At 42.8% G+C, this 22,782-nt stretch overlaps 1 protein-coding gene and 1 long non-coding RNA gene across 5 annotated transcripts in view; one reads left to right on the top strand and one right to left on the bottom strand.

Moving 5' to 3' along the window:
* The window catches only part of TJP2 (tight junction protein 2), a 133,832-nt gene that overhangs the window by 33,555 nt on the left and 77,495 nt on the right, over positions 1-22,782 (top strand). For 2 of the 4 annotated variants that reach the window (XM_067744227.1, XM_067744223.1), the window contains exon 1: positions 15,361-15,569. The exons of the other annotated variants lie outside the window; for them this stretch is intronic. In XM_067744227.1, the coding sequence (XP_067600328.1) occupies positions 15,510-15,569 (60 nt within the window). In that variant the 5' untranslated portion in view covers positions 15,361-15,509. Of the gene's footprint in view, positions 1-15,360; positions 15,570-22,782 lie in introns of those variants that run through there. 4 annotated transcript variants of the gene reach the window in all.
* LOC137227799 (uncharacterized) lies at positions 19,024-22,681 on the bottom strand. The gene is made up of 3 exons (XR_010945006.1): positions 22,643-22,681; positions 21,884-22,088; positions 19,024-19,895 (listed from the first exon to the last, which is right to left on the bottom strand). It is a non-coding gene; the product is annotated as an uncharacterized lncRNA (long non-coding RNA).

The raw sequence follows: 22,782 nt of genomic DNA, 5'->3' as shown, positions 1-22,782 counted from the left end.
ATTAGGTCTTCTGCCCATTTTTGGATTGGGTTGTTTGTTTTTTTGATATTGAGCTGCATGAACTGCCTGTATATTTTGGAGATTAATCCTTTGTCAGTTGCTTTGTTTGCAAAAATTTTCTCCCATTCTGAGGGTTGTCTTTTCGTCTTGTTTATTGTTTCCTTTGCCATGCAAAAGCTTTTAAGCTTCATTAGGTCCCATTTGTTTATTTTTGTTTTTATTTCCACTACTCTAAGAGGTAGGTCAAAAAGGATGTTGCTGTGATTTATGTCATAGAGTGTTCTGCCTTTGTTTTCCTCTAAGAGTTTTATAGTGTCTGGCCTTACATTTTGAGTTTATTTTTGTGTATGGTGTTAACGAGTGTTCTAATTTCATTCTTTTACATGTAGCTGTCCAGTTTTCCCAGCATCACTTATTGAAGAGGCTGTCTTTTCTCCATTGTATATTCTTGCCTCCTTTGTTTATCTCTGGGCTTTCTATCCTGTTCCAATGATCTGTATTTCTGTTTCTTTGCCAGTACCATACTGTCTTGATTACTGTAGCTTTGTAGTATAGTGTGAAGTCAGTGAAACCGATCCCTCCAGCTCTGTTTTTCTTTCTCAAGATTGCTTTGGCTATTCAGGGTCTTTTGTGTTTCCATACAAATTGTGAAATTTTTTGTTCTAGTTCTGTGAAAAATGCCATTGGTAGTTTGATAGGGATTGCATTGAATCTGTAGATTGCTTTGGGTAGTATAGTCATTTTCACAATGTTGATTCTTCCAATCCAAGAACATGGTATATCTCTCCATCTGTTTGTATCCTCTTTAATTTCTTTCAGCAGTGTCTTATAGTTTTCTGCATACAGGTCTTTTGTCTCCTTAGGTAGGTTTATTCCTAGGTATTTTATTCTTTTTGTTGCAGTGGTAAATGGGAGTGTTTCCTTAATTTCTCTTTCAGATTTTTCATCATTAGTGTATAGGAATGCAAGAGATTTCTGTGCATTAATTTTGTATCCTGCTACTTTACCAAATTCATTGATTAGCTCTAGTAGTTTTCTGGTAGCATCTTTAGGATTCTCTATGTATACTGTCATGTCATCTGCAAACAGTGACAGCTTTACTTCTTCTTTTCCAATTTGGATTCCTTTTATTTCTTTTTCTTCTCTGATTGCTGTGGCTAAAACTTCCAAAACTATGTTGAATAATAGTGGTGAGAGTGGACAACCTTTTCTTGTTCCTGATCTTAGTGGGAATGGTCAGTTTTTCACCATTGAGAACGATGTTGGCTGTGGGTTTGTTATATATGGCCTTTATTATGTTGAGGTAAGTTCCCTTTATGCCTACTTTCTGGAGAGTTTTTATCATAAATTTGTCAAAAGCTTTTTCTGCATGTATTGAGTTGATCATATGGTGTTTCTTCTTCAATTTGTTAATATGGTTTATCACATTGATTGGTTTGCATATATTGAAGAATCCTTGCATTCCTGGGATTAACCCCACTTGATCATGGTGTATGATCCTTTTAATGTGCTGTTGGATTTTTTTTTGTTAATGTTTTGTTGAGGATTTTTGCATCTATGTTCATCAGTGATATTGGTCTGTAGTTTTTTCGTGACATCTTTGTCTGGTTTTGGTATCAGGGTGATGATGGCCTCATAGAATAAGTTTGGGAGTGTTCCTCCCTCTGCTATATTTTGGCAGAGGTTGAGAAGGATAGGTGTTAGCTCTTCTCTAAATGTTTGATAGAATTCACCTGTGAAGCCATCTGGTCCTGGGCTTTTGTTTGTTGGAAGATTTTTAATCACAGTTTCAACTTCAGCGCTTGTGATTGGTCTGTTTATATTTTCTATTTCTTCCTGGTTCAGTCTCTGGAGGTTGTGCTTTTCTAAGAATTTGTCCATTTCTTCCAGATTGTCCATTTTATTGGCTCTTAGTTGCTTGTAGTAATCTCTCATGATCCTTTGTATTTCTGCAGTGTCAGTTGTTTCTTCTCCTTTTTCATTTCTAATTCTATTGATTTGAGTCTTCTCCCTTTTTTTCTTGATGATTCTGGCTAGTGGTTTATCAATTTTGTTTATCTTCTCAAAGAACCAGCTTTTAGTTTTATTGATCTTAGCTATTGTTTCCTTCATTTCTTTTTCATTTATTTCTGATCTGATCTTTATGATTTCTTTCCTTCTGCTAACTTTGGGGGGGGGGGGTTTGTTCTTCTTTCTCTAATTGCTTTAGGTATAAAGTTAGGTTGTTTATTTGAGATGTTTCTTGTTTCTTGAGGTAGGATTATATTGCTATAAACTTCCCTCTTAGAACTGCTTTTGCTGCATCCCATAGGTTTTGGGTTGTCATGTTTTCATTGTCATTTGTTTTTAGGTATTTTTTGATTTCCTGTTTGATTTCTTCAGTGATCTCTTGGTTATTTAGTATTGTATTGTTTAACCTCCATGTGTTTTTATTTTTCACAGATTTTTTCCTGTAATTGATATCTAGTCTGATAGCATTGCAGTCAGAAAAGATACTTGATATGATTTCAGTTTTCTTAAATTTACCAAGGCTTGATTTGTGACCCAAGATATGATCTTTCCTGGAGAGTTCCATGAGCACTTGAGAAGAATGTGTATTCTGTTGTTTTTGGATGGAATGTCCTATAAATATCAATTAAGTCCATCTTGTTTAATGTGTCATTTAAAGCTTGTGTTTCCTTATTTATTTTCATTTTGGATGATCTGTCCATTGGTGACAGTGGGGTGTTAAAGTCCTTTACTATGATTGTGTTACTGTCCATTTCCCCTTTTATGGCTGTTAGTATTTGCTTTATGTATTGAGGTGCTCCTATGTTGGGTGCATAAATATTTACAATTGTTATATCTTCTTCTTGGATTGATTCCTTGATCATTATGTAGTGTCCTTCTTTGTCTCTTGTAATAGTCTTTATTTTAAAGTCTCTTTTGTCTGACATGAGAATTGCTACTCCAGCTTTCTTTTGATTTCCATTTGCATGGAATATCTTTTTCCATCCCCTCACTTTCAGTCTGTACGTGTCCCTAGATCTGAAGTGGGTTTCTTGTAGACAGCATATATACAAGTCTTGTTTTTGTATACATTCAGCCAGTCTGTGTTTTGGTTGGAGCATTTAATTCATTTACATTTAAGGTAGTTATCGATATGTGTGTTCCTATTACCATTTTCTTAATTGTTTTGGGTTTGTTATTGTAGGTCTTTTCCTCCTCTTGTGCTTCCTGCCTAGAGAGGTTACTTAATCATTTGTTGTAGAGCTGGTTTGGTGGTGCTGAATTCTCTTAGCTTTTGCTTGTCTGTAAATGTTTTAATTTCTCTGTCGAATCTGAATGAGATCCTTGCTGGGTAGAGTAATCTTAGTTGTAGGTTTTTCTCTTTCATCACTTTAAATATGTCCTTTCACTCCCTTCTGGCTTGCAGAGTTTCTGCTGAAAGATCAGCTGTTAAACTTATGGGGATTCCCTTGTATGTTATTTGTTGTTTTTCCCTTGCTGCTTTTAATATGTTTTCCTTGTATTTAATTTTTGATAGTTTGATTAATATGTGTCTTGGTGTGTTTCTCCTTGGATTTATCCTGTATGGGACTCACTGTGCTTCCTGGACTTGATTGACTATTTCTTTTCCCATATTAGAGAAGTTTTCAACTATAATCTCTTCAAATATTTTTTCAGTCCCTTTCTTTTTCTCTTTTTCTTCTGGAACCACTATAATTCGAATGTTGGTGCCTTTAATGTTGTCCCGGAGGTCTGTGAGACTGTCCTAAATTCTTTTCATTCTTTTTTCTTTATTCTGCTCTGTGCTAGTTATTTCCACTATTTTATCTTCCAGGTCACTTATCCGTTCTTCTGCCTCAGTTATTCTGCTATTGATTCCTTCTAGAGAATTTTTAATTTCCTTTATTGTGTTGTTCATCACTGTTTGTTTCCTCTTTAGTTCTTCTATGTCCTTCTTAAACATTTCTTATATTTTCTCCATTCTGTTTCCAAGATTTTGGATGTCTTTACTATCATTGCTCTGAATTCTTTTTCAGGTAGACTGCCTATTTCTTCTTCATTTGTTTGGTCTGGTGGGTTTTTACCTTGCTCTTTCATCTGCTGTGTATTTCTCTGTCTTCTCATTTTGCTTTACTTACTGTGTTTGGGGTCTCCTTTTCACAGGCTGCAGTTTCGTAGTTCCTGTTGTTTTTGGTGTCTGCCCTCAGTGAGTAAGGTTGGTTCAGTGGGTTGTGTAGGCTTCCTGGTAGAGGGTACTGGTGCCTGTGTTCTGGTGGATGAGGTTGGATCTTGTCTTTCTGGTGGGCAGGACCACACCCGGTGGTGTGTCTTGGGGTGTCTGTGAACTTATTATGAGTTTAGGCAGCCGCTCTGCTAATGAGTGGGGTTGTGTTCCTGTCTTGCTAATTGTTTGGCTGTGGGTGTCCAGCACTGTAGCTTGCCGGTCGTTGAGTGGAGATGGGTCTTAGCGTTGAGATGGAGATCTCTGGGAGAGCTTTCACCATTTGATATTTCATGGGGCCGGGAGGTCTCTGGTGGTCCAATGTCGTGAACTGGGCTCTCCCACTTCAGAGGCTCAGGCCTGACACCTGGCTCAAGCACAAAAACTGTCAGCCACCCGCCTGGTTGGTGGGAGGAGTCTTGGTCAAAAGCAGATTCTGGGGAATTCCCTGGCCCAGTGGTTAAGACTCCGTGCTTTCACTGCAGGGGGCACGAGTTCGATCCCTGATTGAGAAACTGTGGCAGGCACCTGACACTTGAGAGAGCAGAAGGGTTTAAAGTCAGAAGAAGTGGATGAAGTGATGGCTCAGTCACATGCTGGTTGTGGAACCCAGGCACAGCCCAAATCTCCCTCAGCCTGTTTCTCACATTAATGGAAATTTGGAAGAAGTTGATTCCAGTCCTCATGGATGAGTTTGAGGGGTTCAAGACTTCAGTGGAGGAAGTACCTCCACTCAGCCCAAGGGCTGTTACAACGTTGTTGGGCTTCGCCTGTCACTTGTGGCTGGTGCACCTCCTTCCTGGCCCTCAGCTGAGCTGGAAGCAGACACGAGATGTTCTATTCTTAATTTCCATCTCAAACCAGCCTAAATGTTTTAAGCAACGTGCACTTGTATTATAAATACATTTTCTTGGAATTATTTCAGCATTCTGAGATTCAGGCAACTTAATTGTCTAGCTGTAGAGATTTCAGACAAATAGTTTTGTCAGTACCCAAAGAATAATTCCGTACTTTCTTCTCTAAGTATTTAAAATGAAAGAGCATTGCTCCAAATACGTAGATACAAAGACTTTGTCATTTTAGGAATTTAAGCAAACTTTCATTGTGACAAATTGGTGTACCATTGAAGTGGAAGAAAAATAAAAATATGAAGTGTTTATTTTTGAATGTGTTAGTTACAGTCTACCATGTTTTCCAAACAAAAATTAGAGTGCATTGTTCACTTATGAAATCAGCAAGACAGAGAGGTGGCCATTGGCCTATCACTGGAATCTGAGATGTCTGGACATTTTAAGTACAGCACATAGATGAGTAATATTCCATCTAGGTTCTGAAACATAAATTTAATTATACTCCTGCATGTTTTAGAGAGCCCAGAGCCCAACAATTCAAAGATGACTAGGGGCTTGTGAACCCAGAGCCCCACCTCTCTCTTACTTTTCACAGCCACGTTTCTTAAATGGAATCTCTGTACTTATCACCCTTTTTCCTCCCCACCACCTGCCTCTCTCTTCAGCACTTCATCCTCCACCTATTCCAGACACGCAGGGATCCAGTAACTGGCTTTAGGTACCCTCTAGGCTAAGCACAGCACTGCCTAAGAAAATTTTCATGGACAAGGGCTCTTCCATGGCTGAGATGTGCAATTGAATTTTCAATCAGCAGTTACATTGTCTGTGTGTGTGCTGCCTTTATTGTGCTCCTGGTGCTGTGGCTGTGTGGGGAAGGCTGGAGTAAGCTTATTTTATGATTCCCATTATAATAAAATAATGCAATTAGCTTCTGGTTGGGAGGAGTGTCATCACTGGAGCCCTGATTTTGGTATTTCACGTTTTCATTAGTTCAGTGGTTGGTGCCAGTGATTTTCATTTCAGCCAAAATTTTGATTCATTTAGAGGTAATGTGATTGTAGGGCGAGATTAGACAAAATACCCTGGGCGGGAATTCCCTGTTGCTTGCTTCTCTCCATTACTCTAGGAATGTGAGAAATTACCTTGATGAAGTCTTAGCCTCCAAGAACACTGCCAGGCAAGCTCTCCCAGAGATTATGAGACAGAAAGGCTCAGACACCAAAGTCGGGTGTTGCAGTCACACGATTTATTCAATTTGAAAACATGCAGTGAGAAGCAAGGGAAAAGATTCGAACACTTTAACATAGTTAGGTTAGGATATTAATAGGGTGAAAGGTCCATACGCTGGAACCTGTGCTTGCAATCTTTATATGTCCTGTCTCTGTGCGGTGTCAGCTTTCCCCAGTGACGGCGTGGTCACAAAGACCAGACCTGTTGTTGAACAAGGGGTCTTAGCAGATAAAAGGTGTCTGAAGCCAGCATAGGCTTGCTCCATCGGAGGGACACAGGGCAAGTATACCTGGCCAATAGCTGTAGCTCACTAGTAATTTGTCTGCATTTTGGGACAGAGTATACATGGGGCCAGAATTGGACATAATGGGTGTCACCAATGGGTGATCAAGTTAGGATGATTTAGCTGTCAATATGGAGGCAACATGAGCTGGGCGTTATTATGTATCATTAATATTTTATTAGATAGGGAATATTATAACAATAATATAGTTATAAAATGTATTATTACATTATATTATATCTAAATAAATACAATTGTAAATTAGATATTATTACACTTATTAATATTTTATTCAATATGAATATTTACAATTTACTTTGTCCTTCCATCAGAACCCTTCTATTTATAAGTAACATTCTTATTTGTTTCATTCTTTTCATCTATATTTAACATAAAAAACACTCCATTTATTTTTTTAACATATCTTACACGTTACTAACATACTATGTACACTATAAACATCTTTTTTTTTAAAAATATATTTATTTATTTAGGCTGCACCATGTCTTAGTTGCATGCGGACTTCTTAGTTGTAGCATGCGAACTCTTAGTTGTGGCATGCATGTGGGATCTACTTCCCTGACCAGGGATCAAACCTGGGCCCCCTGCATTGGGAGCGCAGAGTCTTACCCACTGGACCAGCAGGGAAGTCCTGTACACTATACACATCTTATGAATTGTGCCTGAGTCTTACAAGCTACTTGTTTTCTCATTGTCTATGGAAAATCTTAAGAGTTTCATCCATCTGATTTTTACTTCGTCCTCTATACCAGTTTTTAAAAGAACTTTTAAGTATTTATTCAGCAAATTATGGTATGTTCATACAAATGGAATATTATGCAGCTAGAAAAATGATAATATAGATCTATATTGCCATGAAAAAATTAGTCAAACGATATTCCTATGTAGAAATAACAGGTAGCAAAAGAGCGTGTCTAGTATAGTCCCAGGTATATAACGTTATGTATGATATCTACATGCTTACCTGTGCATAGAGGTACCTGGAAGGATGCTCATCGAATTATTAACAGTAGTTTGCTCTGGATGATGACACTTTAGTTGCATTTTACTGTTTTTTGTGTGATCTACTGTATGGCTTGTGTAAATAAACAAGTATCATTTATTTAAAAATAACTGAAATCCAAACATATGTGTATATATAAATACGTATGCAAATCAGCATACCAAGAGGATTATAAGATCAGACCCTTTCGTTTGTAAACCAAAGACGTTTCGCAAGTAGAGAATTATTTTCTGACCTTGGAAATGTTTTACCTCCCTTCAAAATGATAACCTTCCTGTCTTGGGCCAGAGAATTGTAACCATGTCCCTTTAGCAGAATGTCCTAAACCTCCCTGATGATAAGGCTCACCCTGGTGCGTACCTGCTGAAAATGTAAATTTCCCCAGGGCCCTTCTCAGATCCACCGAATCAGTATCTCAGGGAGGGACCTGGGATGCCTCAGGTGATTCTTATCATCAGGAAAATTTAGGAAGCTGTTCTTATAGAAACAAATGCTATGAGCCATGTTTCAAGCTTTAGAGCCATGTTTCAAGCTTTATCGAATGCCTCTTGGAAGTGCCTTTCCCTGGCCCAGCTTCCTTTGTTTTAAGAGGCCTGCACTGTTTTGCGTGGCTGCCCTGGAAAACTGTTTGCAGCTCTTTTCTAAGGCCCCTTTCAGGTCTGAGGATTCTTTGACAGTCAAGGAGACACTTCAACAATTTCAATCTGTGTCTATCAGGGTACTGAGATCTTAGGGCTAGAGGATTCTGTTGATAATTTTTTTAAAAGAAATTCAGGTGTTGCCAGGGACCCCTCTGGTCTTCCTGGAGGACCTGTGTATCACGTGGACAGTCCCCTGGGCCTCTCTCACCTTGGATTCCCTCCCTTGCATGGGAGATGAGGGCATTTTTCCTTAAAAAGGAAAAGTATTACCTTATTAAAGTGTTTTTCTTAAGGAACTTATTCTGGGAGAGGGACCGCTGGAATTCTTAGCACCAGAATCATATTTGAATTGAGAATTCTAATTCCTGGCTCACCTAGCTGGAGTCAAATGACATTTGCGGCATTTACCTTTCTAATATTGTAGAGGAAGATTTTCACAAATATTCCCCAGCATTGTTTGTTCGGTTGTTGTGTCAGCAAAACCCCTCTTAAGTTCTGTTAAAAGGAGCCAAAAGGAAAACAACAATAATAACAACCAAAGACTTACCTCTACCCCAACTGTGTGCAATTGTTTTATTGCTGTAGAGGCGAGGGGCCAGAGAGCAGTGATGAGAATGGGCTTTGAGTCCAGTAGGTCTGGAGTCTTACCCACCATCTACTCGGTGATGACCTTGGGCAGGCTGTTTTCCTCCGGGAAGTTTGGTTTCCTCATCTTAAAGTAGGGCAATGATGCCAACTATACAGGGGCGATGCGAGGATTTACATTAAATCAGTTAAAGTAGTGTTTGAAAGATTTTGCGGCACACAATGTGCATTTAATCAATTACTTTCTATCCAGGTTTTTTTTGTTTTTTAATGGAGTAAGGTTAACAAGCGGCACCTGTCCCCGAAGAGTGTGGATTTTATATACTCTGCAATGTAAATAGTAGTGAAATAATAAAAAAAAATATCAAAACGCAGAGCACAGTGCCTCTAGGACCCAGGGCACCTTGCCAGGAGGGGAGGGTTCCCCCACAGGCAGAGTGCTCTCTCTAGCAGGGTCCGTCCAGATGAAACCATACCCCAGAAAGTGCTTTTAGGATCTCCAGGTTTGGAGTTGGATTATGCTTTATCTCAACTCCCTGTTAATCAGGCTGAGTACACCTTGCCTTGCCTGCCAGCCTGAGCACACCCAGACCAGCCCCATAAGTCTCCTAGAAGCCTGCCCACTGACAGCCTTGCACCCCAAGGTCAGCCCAGACCACAGCCACCTCCTTCCAGCCAGAACTGCCCCCCGTATCGCCAGTCTGGGGCCTCCTCAGACGTATAATCCATGCAGCTGACTCTGAGTTGCACAGCTAATTCTTTTGACAACTTTGTGGCCAGATGAACCCATGGCCGAGTTCTTACCCAGGGCGGGGCGGGTATGGGGGATGCTGGGGTTTGGAGTTTGTGCCACTGGCAGGGAGAGGAGAGGCGAATAGAAGGCAGCATTCCCCCAACTGAGAACTTTCTCTCCCCGTTAAGTCTGATTCCTGATGTGTTCATCCTTTTTGCTCTTACTCTAACCCTTTTCATCATAGTGATGATAGCAGCAATGCCAACATGTTACCAATGGTGGTAATAATGATGATGATGTTTAAAAAGAGGGGGCCCTTTCTTGGGCTGTTCTCCCTTCCTGCTGTTGTTCCTCTCTGGTCTTCACTTCCCCTAAACAAACCTGCTACCGCCCCCCCCCCCACCCCTTTCATACCCCTGCACTGGGCTCTCTGAAACCCTTGATTCACAGTAAATGAAACACTCAGCTGGACTCCACCTCCTTGCTTTAATTTAGACTTGGCTTTCTCCTGAGGGCATTGCTTCCTGATAACTACCTCGGGATGCTTCCTACTTTAGATGGAAAGAGAAATCTAAGCAGGAGCTGGCTCTGTGGTCCAGGCAGAGAAGCTCCAACAAAGGCTCTGGGGCAGAAATGAGTTTGGCAGGGTCTCAAGAGCAACAACTACAAAGAAAGGCCAGTGTAGCTCCAGGAAGTGAGGTTGGGAGTCTGCAGCCTGAGCTGTGCTTGGAGAACGCAGCAGGGTCCACTCATGTAGGAGGTGGAGGCTGCCTTAGCTCAGGCTGCTATAACAGAACACCACGGAAAGGGTGGCTTAAACAACAGACATTTACTTCTCACAGTTCTGGTGGCTGAGAAGTCCAAGATCAAGGTGCTGGCAGACTTGGTTCTTAGTGAGGGCCCTCTTGCTGGCTTGTGGACGGCCACCTTGTCGCTGTGTGCTTACAGGGCCATTCCTAGGTGCACGCACGTGGAGTTAGCAAACTTTGAAAGTGAGCAAGCATAACATTAAATAACGAAAGGTGAAGGCATGAGGGGCAGAGCAAAACTTTGAATGTCTCTCTCCTGGATGTTCTTTTAGGGGCTGTGGGTGGCTGCTTGTGGAAGAAGGAGTCCTTTAAGTGAATATGCACAGTTATTGGTATGGTCCTTTGATTTGGAAAGTTAAGGGGATGCCGGGCCTTGTCTCCTGAAAAGTGCCCTTTCCTCAGGCGGAGTTTTAACCCGTCAGCACTTCAGTCGTACATGTACTTGAGCAATTCTTGTGCCTTGTCATCGTTTGTTTACATGTCTTTCTCTTCATGCTGTGAGCAAGCCCCCTGTTTTATATTGCCTTTATCTTCTGTATACCTACCCCAGGGTACATGCTAGGCATTCAAGAAACACTTATTCACCAGCTCGGTGCTTTGTGATCACCTGGAGGGGTGGGATAGGGAGGGTGGGAGGGAGGGAGACGCAAGAGGGAAGAGATATGGGAACATATGTAAAAAATAAAAAATAAAAAAAAGAGAAACACTTATTGAAGAAGAGTGTCTTTATAATTCTAATCTGCCATCCAGTGTGCAGGCCAATTAAATTGCTCAGTTAGCCTGGACCTTTTCATGTCAGGTTCCTTTGCTCCCATTTAATCATACTTTATAATCATGTTGCAAATATGTATGTAAGCGCGCGTGTGTGTGTGTATCCCCAAATCTTAACATTCTTGAGGAAATCTAATTAAAAGTGTTTAGTTTATTACATTTATTTGAGGTCTTCTGACTATAATTTAAGGATCTTACACTGTAATACATAATGACAAGTGTTGAAAAATTATCTATTGCACAAACAATAACTACAATTTAAAAAGAAAAATACACACAATCCTATCCATTCATCAAACCATGTTCTCATATAGTTTCCAATTCTTTTCTTTTGTAATTTCTTGGTTATTGCCATCAGGATAGATACTTTTTTTTTTTTTTTTTGGCTGCACTGCATGGCTTGCGGGATCTTAGTTCCCCAACCAAGGATCAAACCCGTGCCCCTTGTAATGAAAGCGTGGAGTCTTAACCACTGGACTGCCAGGAAAGTCCCAGACTTCTTTATATAATTTTAAATGATGGCTTGCTATGCCAATTAAGTTGATTTGCTGTAATTTAATAGCCCTCCATCCTTGAACATTGATGGTTTCCACCTTGTGTTATTATAAATAGGCATACAATGAAGTGCTGTCCCACCTCCCAGTCACCCTCTGTCATCTAACTTCCAGTCCCATCTTGCCATTGAAACAGCGCTGGCCAGGATGAGCAGTGGTCCTCTTCCTGGTGAATGTCTTCTGTTGTTATCTTAGTTGAACTCCTCGAAGTTCCATGTTGGCTATTCTTCCCTTCTTGAAATTCATTCTTCTCTTGACTTTTTGGACACCTTGCACTAGAGGATTTTTTCCTTCCCCCAGAGGATTTTTTCCTTCCCCTTCTGGCAGTTCCTCTTTTATCTCTACTCTGAGGACTTAAGCTTGCCCCTTAAATATTGGCATTCCCAGGGATGGGTTCTACCCTTATTCTTCTTCTGCCTCAGTCTTCATCACTTCTCTGAAAAGTCTCTTTATCTCCCATGACTTCAGCTTTCTTGATACATTGGTGATTTCCAAATCTCTTCCTCCACCTCAGATCTCTCTACGCAAACACTCATCAATACCTGGCATATAGTAGATACTTGAGCATCTCCACCTGGAAAACGCGTAGTCCTCAAAACCCAATCAGTCCTTAATCGAATTCACCATCCTTCCTCAAGCCCCTCTCAACATCTGCTCCCACTCCTGTGTTTCCTATTTTGGCAAAAGGCACCGTCATCGACTTAGTTAAGCCAGAAACCTAAGAGTCACCGTAGACTTACTTCCCTCTTCCTTACCTCGCATCTGGTCAGGCAGGCACTCAGTCTGCTGATTATACTTCCTTAATTTCTCTTGAAGTGGCTCCTTTTGTCTAACTTCATAGCCGCATCATCTCTCACCTGCATTCCCACAAAAATCCATTTTTTTTTCTTTTTTTTTTGCTGGTCTTGTCATTCTTACTGATGCACCTCCCCACAACTGCCACCCAACTCATCCATCTTCCAAGAAGCTGACAGAGTGATCTTCATAAAATGCCAGTCTAATCCCTCTTCTATTGTGTCACAGTAGAACACTGCCCTTGCTTGTCTGGACAGCCTTACTTCCTGGCACCTCAAGAGCAAGCCCATGGTCTTCCTTCCTTGTTTCTCTACTTGTTATTTATTGCCTTCATCTGGAAAGTTCTTGCCCCTCTTTTTGTCTCACAAACTCATTCCTGCCTGTCCTTTAGAATGTGTAAGCTACCTCATTTCTGGAAAGCCTTCCCTAAACTCCATACCCCTAGTCTGGTGAGGAACACCTCTCCTGAAAGCCCCCAGACTACCCTGAGTCTGCCAGGAATGTCAACACTTACGTGGTTTCTTATAATTTACTGATTGTCTACTACAATAAACTGACTCTCTGAGGATAGAGCCTAAGTCTTTTATGAGGGGGTTCAGACTTGACAGAAGGTGTTTGGTAATTACTTGTTGGATAGAAGGTCTTCAGAGAAAAAAATTCTAGGAGTGGGGTTCACATGTGCACGCCCACATGTGAAAAATATGTACTACTATAACTTGTTTTTCCAAAGAGTTGTATTGATTTATACTGCCACCAGCAATGCTACTGTATCAATTGAATCACTTTTTTTCAACATCTGAGTCAGAACTATGTATTGTGCCAAAATATTTGTATTTCTACTGTAAAAGTATGTCATCATTTGGAGTAGTGTGATGCAATAGAACTTTCTGCAATGATGGAAATATTCTATATCTACACTGTCCAATGTAACCACTAGCCACATGTGGCTACTGATTGAGCACTGGAAATGTGACTAATGTGACTAAGAAACTGAATTTTTTGTTTCCTTTAATTTCAGTTAATTTTTAAAAATAAATTTATTTTATTTATTTATTTTTGGTTGCATTGGGTCTTCGTTGCTGTGCGCGGGCTTTCTCTACTTGCGGCGAGTGGGGGCTACTCTTTCTTGTGGTGCAGGGGCTTCTCATTGCAGTAGCTTCCCTAGTTGTGTAGCTCAGGCTCTAGGCGGTGGGCCTCAGCAGTTGTGGCACACAGGCTCAGTAGTTGTGGCTCGCGGGCTCTAGAGCGCAGGCTCAGTAGCTGTGGCGCACGGGGCTTAGTTGCTCCGCGGCACGTGGGATCTTCCCAGACCAGGGCTCAAACCCATGTCCCCTGCGTTGGCAGGCAGATTCTTAACCACTGCACCACCAGGGAAGCCCTAATTTTAGTTAATTTAAATGTATTCAATAGTCACATGTGGCAAGTGGTTATCATATTGGACTGTAGAACTCTAGAGAGAAAAAGGAAATCACTCAGCAGATATAATTGCTACATTCTGGGTTCCTTTGTTCCTCTTTAAATGCTTAGTGGTGTAAGCTCATGTCACTAAGGTGTGACCAGTTCACAAATGCTGCCATTGTTATTATTTGTCCGAACCGCCTAATTTGGGAAACATTTTTTAAAAATGGCTCTTTCATCAGGAGAGTAACACCTTACATCAGGAATATAGCCAAAACGTCTAATTCTGGAGACTTGAAGGAAAATGGGAAATGTTACTCACAGTGCTTTTTATTCAGAGGTAGGCACTTAGCCATTCCAAAGGAGGCCAGAAGCCTCACACTTTCAGAGAGGCATCTGCTGTACTTGTTTTTCCACATAAACTGCCAAACTTGTTTTGATTAGGCAGGAAGTGAAGCAACTTTTCAGGGAGAGAGCCCGGCATCTGTATCTTGTCAGCTGGTCAGATCAGACCTTTTACCTTTTACCTTCTTGTGAGTGTAGGCCAAGTTTCGCTTTTCAACTTAAGAGCAGGATGGGCCATACTTTGTTCTCTTACAACATGGTTTCCTTAAGATTTCAAATCCACCATTATATTTTTAATCAGTGTACCTGTTTTGATTCTCCAAATAATTTACATGCCCTTAAAATAAGGAAACGTTTATTTATCGTGCACAATTCTTTATACATAGAGGACTCTAAAACGAATAAATGTACTGAGTTGAATTCGATGAATCCTGCCTGATAAGCATTTGTGACCTACTTTTTTAAAGAAAGCCTTTGAAAAGCTGGTGATGGGAGAGGAGTTTTAATCGCTTTACTGGAGTTATTGGAAATGTGCCAAAGAGATAACCTGGAGTGCATTTTTCTCAAAAGTCGTGTTTTAAACGTAGGGGTACAGTGTGTGTGTGTGTGTGTGTGTGTGTGTGTCTGTGTGTCTGTGTCTGTGTGTGTCTGTGTGTGTGTGTCCTCTAGGCAGGACAGAAAAAACTTTTCGGTTTCTGCAAACCTCTCCAGAAAGGGTTCGTACAGGATGCGCACGCGACCTTGAGGGAAGAACCCGTGGACAAACAGGCCGCCCAGGGCTCGCTGCTACACGCAAACTTGCAGCGCTCCCCCGGCGGGCGCCCGGAGCCGGACCTGCTGCTCGCAGAGCTCGCCGCGGAGCGAACCATCAGGTCCGCCGGTGGGGGGGTTGGGTGTCGGGGCCGCGGGACGCTCTGTCCTCAGGATCCCCCTGCTGCTGCCGCCCTCCTTCGTCCCCGGCCGGGAGTCGCGCGTGACACGGCCCTCTGCGGGCCCCTCGAGGGTGCGGCGCCGGCGAACCCTCCCCCGGGTCGCGCGGGGGTGGTAGCGGCCCGTTTGAGAGTTTCCCGGGCCAGGCGGCGGGCGCAGAGGCGCTGCCTCGGGCCGGGGGCGGGCCGACGCCGCGACGAGGGGGGAGGGACAAAGGGGTGGGTTCCCGCGGGCCGGCACCTGGCTAAAACCCGGCCGCGGGTCGGAGGACTGACCTGACGCCCGGAGGAGAAGGAGGAGGTGGAGCCGGGTCCTGGACCTGCGCGACCACGCGGGACCCTCGCCTGAAGATGCCGGTGCGAGGAGACCGCGGGTTTCCACCCCGGCGGGAGATGTCAGGTTGGCTCCAAGTAAGTGCCCTCTTGCGTCCCGCTTGGTTGGGAGAAGGGTCGCGAGGACGGGGCATGGGAGCGCGTGGTGGGCTTCCCAGATGCGCATTAGGTGGCTGGGATTCTCCCATCCGGAGGTGGGGTTGAGGGCAGGGACTAGGTTTCACCGGACAGGGGTGGTGGCTCGTGGCCTCCAGGGCTCCTGGACCCTTTTCTCTGTTCTCTAAAGTCACTTGGATTTCAGGTTAAGTCGGAAGTAGGGAAGACTGTCTTGAACTCTGTCTTGGATTGGTGCTACTTCGGAGGCATCTCGTTGTTCCTGTTGTGTCGCCTGCCCTATGCCTTTGTGTTTTCCTTCTCGGTTTCAAACCGCACTCTCTACTTGATGCAAAATTACAGGCGTGTGTGTGTGAGACAAACTGACAACTCTCTGGAGACCAGAATCCTCTCTTTCCCTTTTAATCAGTTGCCTCTGCAATATAAGTAAAAATTATTTGCAATAGGGAATGGATATGTACTCTGGTATTATCTTACCTGTCACCATTTCTTTTTCTTTTGTGTCTTCATTTGTAAAGTTTCTGCTTTACACAGTAGTTTATTTTAAGTTATAAATAATCAGGGTTTTGACTGCAGGGTTTTAACATTCTTGAAATGTGGATGAACTTGGGAGGGAATACTCCAGGGCTTAGTAATGGAAAGGAATACAGCCTCCCACCTCTATTTTAGCTTCAGTTCTTAGGCAGCGCTGCTTCCTTGGCAGCTGTCTGGCCTGAGTAATGGTTGTGGTTTCCCTGCAGTTCCCAGCGTAGACTCATCCCATCCTAGAAATTGCCCTCCCTCCCCCTCCCTCCCCCCTCCCTCCCTCCTCCCTCCCTCCTCCCTCCGTCCCTCCCTCAGCTAGGGGAATCGCAGCAGAGAAGAGCCCCTTTTCCTCAGATCTCTAGGTGGTCTGAGCTGGGTGCGCTGACAGTCACCTTGGGAAAACAGGTCCACCTGTGTCAGGGTTATTCCTGGGAGAGACAGTCTACATGCAAACCTTGGAAGTGGACCATTTTCATTTTAAGTGAGGAGTTACTAGTAGTGATTGCATTTGTGGCAAAGTGCCATTTAATATCTTGCCTGAGAGAATGAAATATGGTTATTCAATAAATTTTCATGAACAACTTCACTTCAGTGTGGGAAATACAAAGGTTAAGAGTGTGCCTCTACCACACTGTCTTGTTGGGGAAGAATGCAAATAATTAAGACTCTGATGCATTCCAATTAGAAGCAGGAACAGGATGCTGTAGTTTCCCCTCTCCGGGGAGACTAGAGAAGGAGGGTGCTTTAGTAAGGCAACAGTGGCTTTTGAGGTGTTTCTTGAGCTTTTTCAGAGCTGCTGTCAGAGATTGATGAAGGGAGATTGTTTTCCCCCTGAGTTGCTGCTGCAGCTTTTTCAGGACCACGCAGCTGATAACTTAATGAGCACCCACTTGTGCCGGTCCACTGTGAGCAGGTGGGGTACAAGATAAGCAAGACTCAACTTCTGCTGTCAAGAGTCTGTTCGATCTGAAAAGTTTAGATGTTTTTTAAGACTCTGCAAACTCTCTCTGCTGGGATACCTGCGGCTTACAGAGGGAGTATGCGATACAGATGCACACTCTGCAATACAGAAATGCAACAAAGTGTGGGTTTGTTCCGTGCACACTCCCTTCAGGGTTTCTTTTTGGGAAGAAAGTTTGCCTTTGAACAGATACCTTACACGGTAAGCCAGTCTAGAAAATGGGGCTAATAACACGTCTCATAAGACGAGGACTGAGTGAAATGACATAGGGTGCCTGGCTAGTGGATGCTAAGTAGACAGTAGCTGGTAGTCATCCCTCAGTATCCTGGGATGGGGGGAAGAATGGTTCTGGGACCCCCCTCAGATACCAAAATCCAAGGATGCTCAAAGCCCTTTATATAAAATGGTGTAGTATTTTCCTATAACCTAAGGGCATCCTCCTGTACACTTTAAATCCTCTCTAGGTTACTTACAGTACTGGATACAATGGAAATATTATAGAAATAGTTGTAAATACAATGTAAATGCTGTGTAAATAGTTGCCGGTGTGTGGCAAATTCAAGTTTTGCTTTTTGGAACTTTCTGGAATTTTTTTCCCCCGCTGTATATTTTTGATCCACAGTTGGTTGAATCCTTGCATATGGAGGGCCAACTGTTATAAGAACCAAAACAGGTGCTGAAAACTCTTAAGTGCTGGGCTCTGGGTTACTAAGCACAAAAAGGAGGTACCAGGTATGTTAGGGCAGTTGCTGAGGGAAAGAGCAAGAGATGCGCACACTCTCTTGAAAGGCTTTAAATGCCAGGAAGAGAACTTTAAGAAAAAGAAAAAGTCCCAGAAATCCCTAATGTATTAATGACTTGACTTTTCCTATAAAGAAGTGAACCAGTTTCCCAGTAAACAGGGCTACCCCCAACACCCTACACAGGGAATATTACTCTTTTGGGGGCTCTCGTATGCATAAGACCCAAAATTTTTTAGCATCACCCCCTGGGGAATTCCATTTGCAAGGGTTTCTGCCTACATTTGTTTAACTTTTAATCTGATTCTTTGTACATTGGCAAAAGGTCACAGCCAGACATTGCTCTTATGCTGGAGAAATGCCTGGGAATTCGAGGGAAATGATAAAATTCCTCCAGTGACTTTTTTTTTTTTTGCGGTATGCGGGCCTCTCACTGTTGTGGCCTCTCCCGTTGCGGAGCACAGGCTCCGGATGCGCAGGCTCAGCGGCCATGGCTCACGGGCCCAGCCACTCCGCGGCATGTGGGATCCTCCCGGACCAGGGCATGAACCCGTGTCCCCTGCATCGGCAGGCAGACTCCCAACCACTGCACCACCAGGGAATCCCCCTACAGTGACTTTTGAGCTTAGCAAAGTTTTCTCTTCTGAAGGCTTTCTTTTTAGGAGACAGAAAAGTTTTTGAAACTAGGCGGGGCCCCTATAGTCCTGTGTACTGTCATATGTTCCGTAGTTAAAAGTTATGCAGATTTGGCTGGAGTGTGTCATGAGGTGTGGGAGGGGCTGGTGGGGTGAAGATTCAGGAAGGGTTAGTAATCACGCTGAAACTTTCAACATACCTCTACCAAGAATATGAGCCATCCGGGAATTCCTTGCCTAATCCCTAAAACAAATCCCATTGAGGAGCTGTGGCTGCAGATTAGTTTATCGAGGTTGAGAGCTGACACCCTATCAAATGCCTCATTGGTCAGACTCTAAGCAGTAATGGGGGCCAACAAGTGCTGGCTGGAATGGCCTTGGACCAGCCAGCCTTGGTATTGAGAGGCATTTTCCATTGAAAATTGGGTGGGTGCGGCAGAATGATTATCTCATATGTTTTACTGAGTTGTTTCTTCATCCTAAATCGAAGGGGCAGGGTCAGAAACATACAGTCAGACAGAAGTCAGATTCAACACCTATTTAGTGGGTTAAAAACTTCGATGTTTTACATGGACTTTTTTTTTTAATTTATTCATTCATTTATTTTTGGCTGTGTTGGATCTTTGTTGCTACGCATGGGCTTTCTCTAGTTGTGGTGAGCGGGGGCTATTCTTCACTGGGCTGCATGGACTTCTCATCGCGGTGGCTTCACTTGTTGCAGAGCACAGGCTCTAGGCGCGTGGACTTCAGTAGTTGTGGTGCGCAGGCTCAGTAGTTGCGGCATGTGGGCTCTAGATCAGAGGCTCAATAGTTGTGGTGCACGGGCTTACTTGCTTCGCGGCATGTGGGATCCTCCCGGACGAGGGCTCGAACCTGTGTCCCCTGCATTGGCAGGTGGATTCTTAACCACTGTGCCACCAGGGAAGTCCCTACATGGGCTTTTTTAAGGTTAAAAAAGAAATGTTCCCTAAAACGATTTAGAACCTACTTCGTCCCCACAAGAATTTTCATGACGACCCTTGTGAGAGAAAGCTCGTATAGCTAGCAAATTTATGAGGGTCTGAGGTGGCATTCCCATTAAAAATTTTGCAAAACCTGTATAACAGCAATGGAGAAAAGTTATCAGGCACTCAGTCCTAACATCCGGTATTGGCAATAGCTAGTTCCAGGTCTGAAGGTTACCTAGGAAAGCAGTCGATTAACTTTGTACACTGCCTATGGCACCGTGTGAGGAAGAGAGTTCTGAGTTGGAAAGTACCTGCTTCCGCTTTTGCAGCTTGATTAGAAAATGCCCTTCTTGGAACTTAGCATCTGACTGCTAGAGCCTGGGCAGGCCTGCATGGGCCTTCCCATGACGGTGACTGTTTCATTCGGGTTTTTTAAGGGGGCTCGCGCCTCCATCATCCAAAGCTGTGTCAGTCTCGATAACCTGTGAACTCAAAAGGGAGACTCAGGACTGTCATATTGAAAAAATGCCTATTAAATTAAACATTTTCTCTGCCTTTTTTGCTGCCTTCAAAACAGTGTTGTTTCCAAAGTGTGCTGTGCAGACAGATTTACAGGTGGCACAGGGAGGGACATAGCCCATTCTTTAATTACTGTGCATGACCCTTGTAGTTCAGGACTAAAAAACATAAAGCCGGTCACCAAACTCATTTATTTCATGGATAGATTGCTTAGAATGAGGCAAAAATAAATATGAAATAAAACGGTGAGTTCGACTTAAGAAAAATAGTAAATTATCAGGATGAGTGGTATGAGAATAAGGCCAAAACTGTGAAGACAGCCCTTGAAATCTGAGATTTGGAAAATACTCTCAAAATACGAGTGTGACGCTTAAGTACGGAGAGCTAGGTGTACCTCAACCACACCTTAAGGAAAGTCGGACACAGAATGGCCCAGAAAAGCCAGGAAAGTTGAATTTGATGGACTTTGTGTCTTAATATGTGCATCTTGCTCTTGTCCACCCAGTTCTCTTTTCTGTTGCTGCAGACAGTGTATTCGTGAAGCTATTTAATGTCTTCCCTAAGTCTCATTCCTTTCTTTGCTTCCCGCAAGCCATTCTGCAATTTTAAGGTCTGTTGGTGTGACATTTGTGGTAGGATAGAGTGAAAAGGGGGAAATGCTTTGGCACTCCTGGGGGACATCACTCTGTTACCAAGCGTATCTCAGTCACCATCCGTCAGCGCCTAAGAATACAGAGACCCAGGCAGCCTCACATGTAATGCATCTAACTCTTTAAAAATGGAGCTTTTATTGGGTCTGCAGAATAGGCTTTAACAAGGATTGTTGTAGGAATTGGAAGTCTTGAGGTAGGAAAAAAGAAACCCTGCCGTGACCTGGAGAAATGAGCAATTGAAGTTCATGTTCATGATAGGTGAATAAAACCACAGTAGAAAACACTTTGCTTCAGTCAGCAGAATCCCTAATTGTATGTGTGTGCATACTCTTTATGAGAAGTCCTAGGCTTTCAATTAGTAACTTTAGTCATTTAAAATCACTACAGATATTTGTTTAGTGCCCCTGCCAAATGGTTAAAGTTAAATCAGGTCTTTAACCTTAAAAACATAATGCAGCTTTTCTTAGTCACTTATACACCATTGTGTGTTGCAAACCATAGCAGTATAAATTTCTGTAATAATGAATGTTTATTTTTACTTTCAAACTAAATATTTAGCCTGATTAGAGTATTCATAGATTAGAGGTTCTATTTGTGTTTCTCTTTCCCCATCATTGTGTGTGAGTGTTGAGGGGTTGGAGAGTTTGGAGGGTGGCAGGAACGGTAATAGTGGTGAAAGACCCTTGATAGATCCTTTGAGAGTAAGATATTTGTTGGGTGTTACATAGGAAGCTCTACTGACCCCAGAATTTCAAATTATACCATTAATTATGGCAAAGACTTCATGTCACATCCTTGAATACAAATATTTACTGAATTTTACCCATATGCATATGTAAACATGGATTTCAGAGTTAATATGATAATTATTATTTGTATTGTAGACTTTACTCAGCCAACACAATATATACATTATGTTCACAAGAGAAAATGACATCATCTTTGAAAACTAATTATAGTATGCTTCATCTGACACCCGATATAAGCAAGGGACTAAATATATAGCTATATATTTATAGTTAGTGACAATATAGTTAGTGACAAGTCAGAGGCATTTAGAGAGAATATATGTAATACATTGTGGGAGAGAATTATTGGGATAGTTTGCTGGTCGGTAAGAGTTATTAGGCTGTAATTAATAGATAATGATTAGAATCCAGTTGTATCTTTGCCATTGTATGTGTTAGAAAAACCTTTCATAGAGATGAGAGGACACTGCAGATACTCTAGACTTTGTCACTTAGTTGAAGTTGAACCGGGGAAATACTGCATTCTAGTCATCAGTAGGATTTACTGACCTTCTCTTCTAAGACTTGTAGCTTCTTGGAGCTTTGTTCTTCGGAGGAGGAAATAATGTTCCAAGTGTAGCTGTTTGTTTCCATTCGCTGAGAGCCATTTCTTATAAGGGAAGTGTTCCAAGTCCTAGGCTGTGGGGTTCCTTCTCTGCCTCCTCTTGCCCGGAGCACCTGAGAGCCTGGGTGGCGGGGAGAAGGGGTGATGTACCTGTGTGAGGCAAGTAGCCCGTTCTCAATCCTAGGAAGGCTGTTGCCAAACATATCTAGCAAAGCAGAATGAAATTCTTTGAAGGAGTTAGTATTAGCAAAGCTCGTCCGGACTTCCCTGGTGGCGCAGTGGTTAAGAATCCACCTGCCAATGCAGGGGACACGGGTTCGAGCCCTGATCCAGGAAGATCCCACATGCCGTGGAGCAACTAGGCCTGTGCGCCGTAACTACTGAGCCTGCACTGTAGAGCCCACGAGCCATAACTACTGAAGCCCGCGCGTCTAGAGCCCGTGCTCCACAAGAGCAGCCACCGCAATGAGAAGCTCACGCACTGCAATGAAGAGTAGCCCCCGCTCCCCGCAGCTAGAGAAAGCCCGCGCACAGCAACGAAGACCCAACGCAGCCAGAAATAAATAAAAGTAACGATTTTAAAAACCCGATCTTTAAAAAAAACAAAAAACAAAAAACTCGTCATTTCTGCTTTTGAAAAGAATGAATAGTTTAGAAGAAACTTCCTGGTGAGCTCATTTTTAGAAGTCCAGTTTCTCCCTTACCCTTCTTCACTCGGGCTGAATCATTTGCCTCCTGGCCTGTGACAGGTTAGCGTGCACATGCCAGTGTTTATTCGAGCCCTTATCACATCTGCCACATGCCAGTCATTTCCCGTCAGCCGTGAGCCCCTCCCTGGTCTGAG

The sequence above is a fragment of the Pseudorca crassidens genome, chromosome 7 (genome assembly GCF_039906515.1).
Source record: "Pseudorca crassidens isolate mPseCra1 chromosome 7, mPseCra1.hap1, whole genome shotgun sequence".
Lineage (NCBI taxonomy): Eukaryota > Metazoa > Chordata > Mammalia > Artiodactyla > Delphinidae > Pseudorca > Pseudorca crassidens.
Note: the sequence above shows the minus strand (reverse complement) of the source record. Positions and strands in the feature narration are given on the sequence as shown.